General features: G+C 45.6%; 1 protein-coding gene and 1 non-coding gene across 3 annotated transcripts; both read right to left on the bottom strand.

Annotated features, from left to right (window-relative positions):
* Positions 1 to 22: 22 nt before the first annotated feature.
* On the bottom strand, positions 23 to 7,725 carry LOC113837880 (graves disease carrier protein homolog). Of its 2 annotated transcripts, XM_027433703.2 has the most exons (3): positions 7,484 to 7,725; positions 2,873 to 2,965; positions 23 to 1,211 (listed from the first exon to the last, which is right to left on the bottom strand). In XM_027433703.2, exons 1-3 carry the CDS (start codon positions 7,602 to 7,604, stop codon positions 1,186 to 1,188), a joined length of 240 nt encoding a protein of 79 aa, XP_027289504.1. In that variant the 5' UTR covers positions 7,605 to 7,725; the 3' UTR covers positions 23 to 1,185. The 2 variants fall into 2 exon arrangements, with proteins under 2 accessions (XP_027289504.1, XP_027289505.1); XM_027433704.2 differs by lacking the exon at positions 23 to 1,211 and having other exon boundaries at positions 2,850 to 2,965.
* On the bottom strand, positions 4,815 to 4,943 carry LOC113837881. Its single transcript, XR_003488548.1, has one exon. It is a non-coding gene; the product is annotated as a small nucleolar RNA SNORA70 (small nucleolar RNA).
* Positions 7,726 to 9,282: the final 1,557 nt, after the last annotated feature.

Raw genomic sequence — 9,282 nt, 5'->3', positions numbered from 1 at the left:
GATGTATTCGTTTGAGAATGTGTGCACACTGGTGGGCTCATGTCACTGTGCATGTGTGGAGTCAGGGGACAACTGTTAAGAGCCAGTTCTCTCCTTCCATATTTATATGGGTTCTGGGGATCAAGTCATTAGGCTTATCTGGCAAGCATTTGAATCACTGAACTCTCTTGTTGGCCCTTATTTTTGTTCTTTTTTTTTTTCTTTCTTTTTTGTTTTTGTTGTATGTTTGTGTGTGGTATGGTGTGGTATGGTATGGTATGGTAGTGTGGTGTGTGTGTGTGTGTGTGTGTGTGTGTGTGTGTGTGTGTGGTGTTGTTTTGTGACAGGGTCTCACTATGTAGCTCCATCTGGCCTGCAATTTGCAGAGATCTGCATGCCCCTGCTCTCTGAACACAGGATTAAGGGCACATGCTATCAGCTGGACCCCTGCTTTGTTCTTTTTCCTAACTGTGATCTCAGCGTAGGGAGGCTCAGGGACGAAGATGGTGGCATTCTCAAGGCCAGCCTGGGCATGTAAGTTTGAACAGTATGTCTCAACGCTCCATCCAAAGAACGTATCTAAATTCAAATTTTCATAGAAAACCCTGACAGAGAATTACATAATTTCATGAGTGTTTTGCTTTGTTTTCTTAGAGAGGTTCTCCTATAACCCAGGCTGGCCTCAAATACACTGCACAGCCAAGAATGACCTTGCGTCCTGATTCCCCCCCCACACACACACACACCTCTCAAGTGCTAGGATTATTAGTGTGCACCATCATTCCCGGCCACAAATGGTAATTTCTTTTTTTTTTTAACAATTTATTTATCTTATTTTCATGTACACAACTGTTTTGCCTACATGTGTATGCATTACATGAATGACAGGTGCCCAAAAAGTTCAAAAGAGGGTGTTGATCCTGAGCCACTGTGTGGGTGCTGAGAACTGAACCTAGGTCCTCTACAAGAATAACAAATGCTTCCAACCTTTGAGCCATCTCTCCAGACCACAATGGAAGTGGTACTTTCTACATAACAGTTAAACCGCACCATTTATCTAAATCATATACATAAGCTTTACTAACACAAAACATAAGGTTTACCACCGAGATGGACATGGTAGTGCACACCTTTAATCCCAGCACTGGAAAGGCAGAGGCCAGTGAATCTGTGAGTTCAAGGCCAGCTTGATCTATGTAGTAAGTTTCAGGACAGGGCTATATAAAGAGATCCTGCACCAAAAATAAATAAATAAATAAATAAATAAATAAATAGTAGGTAAATAAATAAGTAAGCCAACAACAACAAAAAAAAACTTACCACTGCAAGAACAGCTACAAATCTTAAACAATTATGTTTACAATCATAGCAAATATTGAATGAACCAGAACCACCTAACAAGATTAACAACAGTAATAAATATACTTGAGATTCAAATATTGCACTAACGATTAGACCTATCTGAAACAAAGAGAGAATGTTCTTTAGGTTGGCCTAAAATACAAGTTTATTTCCATAAGAAAATAACAATGGCAAAGAAAAGAAAAGAACACGGAAGAAGGAAGCAGCAGGAAGAGGCATCTCTGGGTACCAGGTACTGTGGGAGAGCTGAGTGGCAGAGCTCTTGCTTAGCATGTGTGAGGCACCAGGTTCAATAATCAGCACCAAAAACAAATTTTTAAAAAGTTAGCCAGGATGAGGTAGCGAATGCCTTCAATCTCAACATTCTGGAGGCAGAGACAGGAGGATCTCTGTGTTCAAGGGCAGCCTGGTCTACAGAGTTGAGTTCCAGGACAGCCAGGGCTACACAGTAAAATGTGTCTTGAAAACCCAAAACCAAGCCGGGCGTTGGTGGCATACGCCTTTAGTCCCTGTCTTGAAAAACAAAAACAAAAAAACAAAAACAAGAAAACAAAAACAAAAAAACAAAAACAAAAACAAAAACAAAAACAAAAACAAAACTAGGCGGATCTCTGTGAGTTCGAGACCAGCATGGTCTAAAAGTTCCAGGAGAGACTCCAAAGCCACAGAGAAACCCTGTCTTGAAAAAAAAAAAGCATTAACTTTAGCCGGGTGTTAGTGTCGCACACCTTTAGTCCCAGCATGTGGGAGGCAGAGGCAGGTGGATCTCTTTGAGTTCAAGGCCAGCCTGGTCTACACAGAGAGTTCCAGGACAGGCTCTAAAACAAAACAGAGAACAACAATAACAACAACAACAACAACAAAAATTTTAAAAAAAAGGGAGACATTATCAGTCCCTTACAAAGCTTGTCCCCAAACATTAATTTTATTTTACTCCTCTCTACAAGAAAACAAGTAGACAGCCAGGCAGTGGTGGCGCACGCCTTTAGTCTCAGCACTCGGGAAGCAGAGGCAGGCAGATCCCTGAGTTCCAGACCAGCCTGGTCTACAAGAGCTAGTTCCAGGATAGCCTCTAAAGCCACAGAGAAACCCTGCCTTAACCCCTGCCCCCAACAGATGATGTTTCATCCCTTTTCATCTTTAGCATATGTTCTAGCTCGTTTTTATGTCATATGAGAGGGGAGAAGCTCAATTGAGAAAATGCCTTCATAAAATAAGCAGACCTGTAGGGTATATTCGGAATCAGCCATTGACAGGGGAGGGCCCAGCCTGTTGTGAGAGGTGCCATCCCTGGACAGGTGATCCCTGCTTCTATAAGAAAGTAGACTGAGCAAGCTCTAAGGAGCAAGCCAGTAAACAGCACCTCTCCATGGCCTCTGCATCAGCTCCTGCCTCCAGGTTCCTGCCCTGTTTGAGTTCCTGACTTCCTTCAGCATAAGCCAAATAAACCCTTTCCTCCCCAACTAGCTTTGGGTCATGGTGTTTCATCACAGCAATAGAAACCCACACTAGGACAGCATCTGTAACTCACCTAAATGTTTGTAATGGTGGTTGTGAGCTTGTAATAAGACCTTTACTCGATCCAAAGGAGCAACTGTGGTTTTGGCACAGCACCCAGCAATACCTAAGAGAAAATGGAAAGGTCAGAAAGAATCTGGATATCATCTCTTCCTAAAGGGAAATCATCATAGGTCCAGTCAGTACCCCAACTATGGTTCAGTTTGGTCCCCATGGGTAGAGCTGTTTAGTAATAGGGTTATGTAGATGATTGGCCCCCATTGCCTGTAACTTAAAAACAAGTTCTAAGAGTATACACTAGGGCTGGAGAAATGGCTCAGAGGTTAAGAGCGCCGACTGCTCTTCCAGAGGTCCTGAGGTCAATTCCCAGCAACCACATGGTGGCTCACAACCATCCGTTATGAGATCTGGTGCGCAGATATACATGGAAGCAGAATGTTGTATATATAATAAATAAATAAAATCTTAAAAAAAAGAGTATACAGCAATGCAGTATCCAGTGTCTGATAGAGTGCAAGTTACCCAACCAGGAAATTCTATTTGAGACTCTCTTCTTCTAGAATATGTTTTTCACTAAAACATCAAAACAACCATTGCCCAGGAAATTAACCATTCATTTACAATGCATCAAGTATGCATTTGGTGCCTGAACTATTGCACTGGCACATAGTATGCATGGAAGCAGAGACATGAAGTTACAGTTAGTTACTTAGATCCCTGAGATGGCAGCACACTGGTAAGGTTGGTTCTAAAATGACCAAATGGAGGACATGGTAGCACACGCCAGCCTTTGGGAGTTAAGACAAGAGAATTGCTGTGAGTTCCCTTTGCTACAGAGACAGGCTTCTAGGCCAGTTTGAACTACAGAGTACGGTTATCTCAAAAAGATGAGACGGATGCTGGGCAGTGGTGGCGCACGCCTTTAATCCCAGCACTTGGGAGGCAGAAGTAGGTGGATCTCTGTGAGTTTGAGGCCAGCCTGGTCTATATAGTGAATTCCAGGACACCCAGAGTTACAGGGCTATGTACAGAGATCCTGTCTCAAGAAAAAAAGAAAGGTTGGGAGGAGGCAAGGGTGGGTGGGAGCAGGGGTGGGAGTGAGAACTGTTGTTGCAATGTAAAATGAAATAAAAAATAAAGAAATGGAAAAAAGAAAAAAAGAAAGAGGGTGGGTGGCACACACCTTTAATCCCAGCACTTGGGAGGCAGAGGCAGGTGGATATCTGTGAGTTCAAGGTCAGTCTGGTCTACAAAATAAGTTCCAGGACAACCAGAGAAACTCTGCTGTCTTGGGAAGAAAGAGAGAGAGACAGAGACAGAGACAGAGAGACAGAGACAGACAGGCAGACAGACAGACGAAAGGAAAGGAATTTTAGTAGCCTGAGAGATGATTCAGCAGTTAAGAGAATCTCAGTTCAATAGCTGGCACCTACAAGGGAGCTCTCAACCACATAATTTCAGTACCAGGATTCTTCTGGCATCCACTAGCGCTACCTGCATATGGTGTGAAGACATACATACAGGAAAAACACCCATACACATAAAATAAACAGTTTTTCCTTTATTTTTATTTTATGTGTATGGGCTTTTACTTCAGAGTCCATGATAACAGAAGAAAAGGCGTGACTTCAACAACAGCTAGAACTCACATCCTGATCTGTAAGCAGGAGGCATAGAAAGACACACTGGCAATGGTGGGTGTCTTTTGAAACCTCAAAGCCTACCCGAAGTGACCCCCCCTCCTCCAACAAGGCCATGCTTCCTGATCCTTCCCAATCAGTTCCACCAACTCAAGGCCAAGTATTCAAGCATATGAAACTATGGGGTCATTCTCATTCAAACCGCTAAATGAACCAGCCACACTGTCCTGGGGCTTTCCAAAGGCACCCTGTCTATTTTTCTGGATCCTAGGTTAGGGTCAGCATTGAGATCACAGATATAAATACCCATCAGAAAACTGTCTGGAAGGTCTCTAAAGGGAACCCGACATACCAGGCTGCATACACTACCAAGGAGGTTGCTCTCAGCAACTATTACATACCAGATCCCCGTGAAAGGAACTGGTTGGCTAGGGCTGGTTTTAAACTCCTGATTCTTCCATTTCTGCCACCTCGATCTAGTCCTGGGTTTATAGGCATGTGCCACCATGGTCAGCACTGTTTTTGGGGTGGGTGAAGGATAGATTCTGTTTATTTATTTAAAAATTACATTCACCTGTGTTTGTGTGCATGAGAGAGAGAGAGAGAGAGAGAGAGAGAGAGGAGAGAGAGAGAGAGAGAGAGAGAGAGAGAGAGAGAGAGAGAGAGAGAGAGAGTTGATCAGTGAGCGCCAGAGACTGCCTGCTCCAGTCTGCCAATGATGGGGTTACAGGCTGACACCACCATGCCCAGATTTTACATGGGTACCAGGGATCTGAACTCAGGCCCAGACTCAGGTTCTCATGTTAGTGCAGTAGGTAATGGTGGCAGGGTTTTGAAACAGGGTCTCATGTAGTCTAGTATAGGCTGGCTTCAAACTTGATATATATCTGAGGCAGATCTTCTGTTTCTACCCTTAAAGTGCTGGTATTATAGGTGTGAACCCTATGCCTGACTCTAGCAGGAAAGTCTTCATATTATATTATATTTGTGTGTGTTTACAGATCAGGATGTGAGCTCCAGCTGTTGCTGAAGTGACGCCTTTGCTCAGCCATCATGGCTGAAATGAAATGAAATGAAATGAAAGCCCAACTAAACAATTTTTTTTTTGAATTGGGGCCTCACTGTGTATTCCTGGCTGTCCTGGAACTTTCTCTGTAAACCAGGCTGGCTTTGAACTCACAGATATCTACCCACCTTTGCTTCCCAAAGTTACTGGGATTAGAGTGTGCCACTATGACCAGCCAAAAGATCTTTCTTTTGTTAACACACACACACACACCTACACACACACACACACTATGAACATACATATACACACACAAAAGCTAAAGTAGGCACCTAACTGGAACTCAAGGGTGTTCCAATACAAATAAGGAGATGTCTTTTTGTGTTGTTTTGAGACAAGTTTTTCTGTGTAGCCCTGAGTGTACTGGAACTGACTTTGTAGACCAGGCTGGCCTCAAACTCACATAGATTCACCTGCCTCTGCCTCCTGAGTGCTGGAACTAAGAGACGTCTTTTCAATCTGCAGAAGAAAATAATTACATTCTCAATATCACTCCAAGATATGGATATGATTTTTCCACAAGTTCTCATGATGTGGTTTTTTAAAAATTGCCAGTCATAAATAATTAAGAGATGACAACTCAATGAATTGACAGAAAGGCGTTGGTGGCTCATGCCTTTAATCCCAGTACTCGGGAGGCAGAGGCAGGCAGATCTCTGTGAGTTCAAGGCCAGCCTGATCTACAGATCGAGTTCCAGAACAGGCTCCAAAGCAATACAGAGAAACCCTGTCTCGAAAAACAAAAACAAACAAACAAACAAAAACAAATCGTTGTGAGGAGTTAGAGAAACACCTGCACACAGAAAGGAAGAGGAAATTTGAGACGTGCAAACTTTCTGGTCTTGCAGCCACAGCCACAGTACTTCTTTTCGAGCAGTTGTTGCTTGTTTGCCACGATTCCCAGAACCAGTTTTGGTCCTAGGCAGTTTTGCACAATAACCCTAGTCATTTTAGGATGTTTTGTTTTGTTTTTCCAGACAGGGTTTCTCTGTCCTGTCACTCGCTCTGTAGACCAGGCTGGCTTCGAACTAACATAGATCAGCCAGCCTGTCTCTGCCTCCCGAGTGCTGGGGTTTAAAGGCGTGCGTTTAAGCCCCAGCACTCGGAAGGCTTAGTTTTGTTTTTGAGACATGGTTATCACTATGCATTCCTAGCTTGCCTGGAACTTGCTATGTAGACCAGGTTTATCTCAAAGATCTGCCTGCCTCTGCATACATAGGGCTCAGATTGACGGTGCGTGACAGCTCATATCCTAGTCTATTTTTAAAAGCTGGCTTCCAGAGCCGGGTAATAGTGGCACACGCCTATATAATTCCATTACTTAGAAGGTAGAGGCAGGAGAATCAGAAGTTCCAAGCCAGTTTCAACTACTTAAGGAGGCTGGGGCTACATGAAACAGTCTCTTATTCACAACCCACCTCTCTCCTCTCTAACACACACACACACACACACACACACACACACACACACACACACACACACACACACGAACAGTCTCTTATTCACAACCCACCTCTCTCCTCTCTAACACACACACACACACACACACACACACAACACACACACACACACACCAGGAAGGGGGCGCGAACGCAAGCTGGCCTCCATCCCCAATATTTGTTTTCTAAAATCCAAACCTACACTGTCACTCGTGTTATTTGCAAAAGAAATGGGGGGGGGGGCATCACGTCCCACCTAAGGGAACCTTTTCTTTTCAACCACTGGGGACAGGCGCTCGGTTCGGCATGTACCCGGGGGCCAGTGGAGGGATTAGATCCGGAGGGAGAGGCTGAGATAAACGCCCGGCTGGACGCTGCGGAAGAAGTCCCCGGTTGTCACCGCGGCTGCTGGCTCTGACCTGCGGGCGGCCCGGCCTCTCCAGCCCACCCCCTGGGTCCCGGCGGCGGCGGACACCTACCTCCAGCCAGGAAGGAACGCAGCCAGTACAGGTCTCTGCGCGAGGCCGGACCTCCGCTGCCCGCTGCCTGCGGCACCGCGGGTGCAGGGTCGGCCGCCGCCAGGGCCGCCGCAGCCGCCATCGGGACCTGCGCCACGTCCCGAGCCTCCGCTGCCAACTTACAAAACACTGGGCAGCACCATGGCTGGAGCCGGCTCTGACAGGAGCGCAGACGCCGGGCGGGCGGGGCCCGATGATGCCCAAGGCGCTACGGCGCGCAGTGATGACGCACTGACAGCTGCGTCCCGGCCAAGACCGTCCTGGATTCGGGCGGAAGTGGGCGTCACCCAGGAGGACTTGCACGCTCAGGGTCCTGGTGTACTGGCTGAAGGTTCATGGAGAGCTGGATTTCCAAAGCTCACTAGCTCTTTAGCCAGATGAGCGCTTCGGGCCCTCAGTATCAGCACTCCCAAACCCGATGCAGTAGAATGGAGATCAGTGTCAGCTTGAGCTGCATAGCGAGACCCTATCCCCGGCCCATGCCTGTAATTCCAGCACTCAAGATTCTGAAGCAGGAAGATCACCTTCAGATCAAGGCCAGCCCAGGCATCAGACTGAGTTCCAGACTATCCAGGGCTGCAAAGAGAGACTGTTTCAAAATGAAAAGCTAGGCCAGTAAGATAGAGGCACTTGCCACTAGGCTGGACTACCTGAGTTAATCTCCAGGACCTGCTTAGTTGAAGCAGACAATTGGTTTCCCACAAGTTGTCCTCTGACCTCCACACATGCAGCATGGCATTGTGCATGTACACACACACACACACACACACACACACACACACACAGTAAGAAACGTTGAGGGCTGAAGAGATGGCACAGCAGTTAAGAGCACACTTGATCTTGCAGAGTACCTGGGTTGGGTTTCCAGCAACCACATAGTGGCTCACAAATCATGTGTAACTCAAGCTCCAGGAAATCCTGGAGTCTCTTAGAATCCCCTGGGTATGAGACACGCATGTGGTACACATATATCCAGGTAAAGCATAAACCAAATAAATATATCTGAAATAAATACTTAAAAATAAAGTAGCCAGGGCTGGAGAGATGGCTTAGTGCTTAAGAGAACTGACTGCTCTTCCAGAGGTCTTGAGTTCAATTCCCAGCAACCACATGGTGGTTCACAACCATCTCTAGTAGGTTCTGATGCCCTTTTCTGGTATAAAGGTGCTTATGCAGGATGGACATTGGTGGCCCACACCTTTAATCCCAGCATTCAGGAGGCAGAGGCAGGTGTCCAGCTACAATACACATATTTTTAAGAAGCCATTTAGCTGATAGGATTTCTTAGTAAGAAAAAAAAAAAACCTTAAGTGTTCAAGTGTGAGGGCCTGAGGTCAAGTCTCCAGAACACATATGAAAACACCAGGAGGGGCTTTATATGCCTTTAATCTCTCCACTGCAAGCAGAGACAGTAATATCTCTGGAGCTCAACTGCAAGCTCTAGACCAATAAAAGCCTCTGTGTTAAGGAAATGCCTCCATAGGCATGTGATGTGGCCATGTGAACATCATCACCATTCATTATAAGAAACAAATAAATGGCTTTTCAAACAGTACAATAAATGTTAGTATGTCTTGCTATTTTAAAAAGTAGGGGGTTGACTCCTGCTTGACACAGGTTTTCCTAATTTGCCCTCTGACAGTGTGGATATAGCAATGAGAATGGCCATTGCCAGGTGGTGTTGGCAAAAGCCTTTAAGCCCAGACACTCAGAAGGCAGAGGCAGGATTTGTGAGTTTGAGGCCTGCCTGGTCAACAGAG

This window comes from Cricetulus griseus (genome assembly GCF_003668045.3).
Source record: "Cricetulus griseus strain 17A/GY chromosome 1 unlocalized genomic scaffold, alternate assembly CriGri-PICRH-1.0 chr1_0, whole genome shotgun sequence".
Taxonomy (NCBI): domain Eukaryota; kingdom Metazoa; phylum Chordata; class Mammalia; order Rodentia; family Cricetidae; genus Cricetulus; species Cricetulus griseus.
The sequence above is the reverse complement of the archived record's forward strand: the minus strand, read 5'-3'. Positions and strand labels throughout refer to the sequence as shown.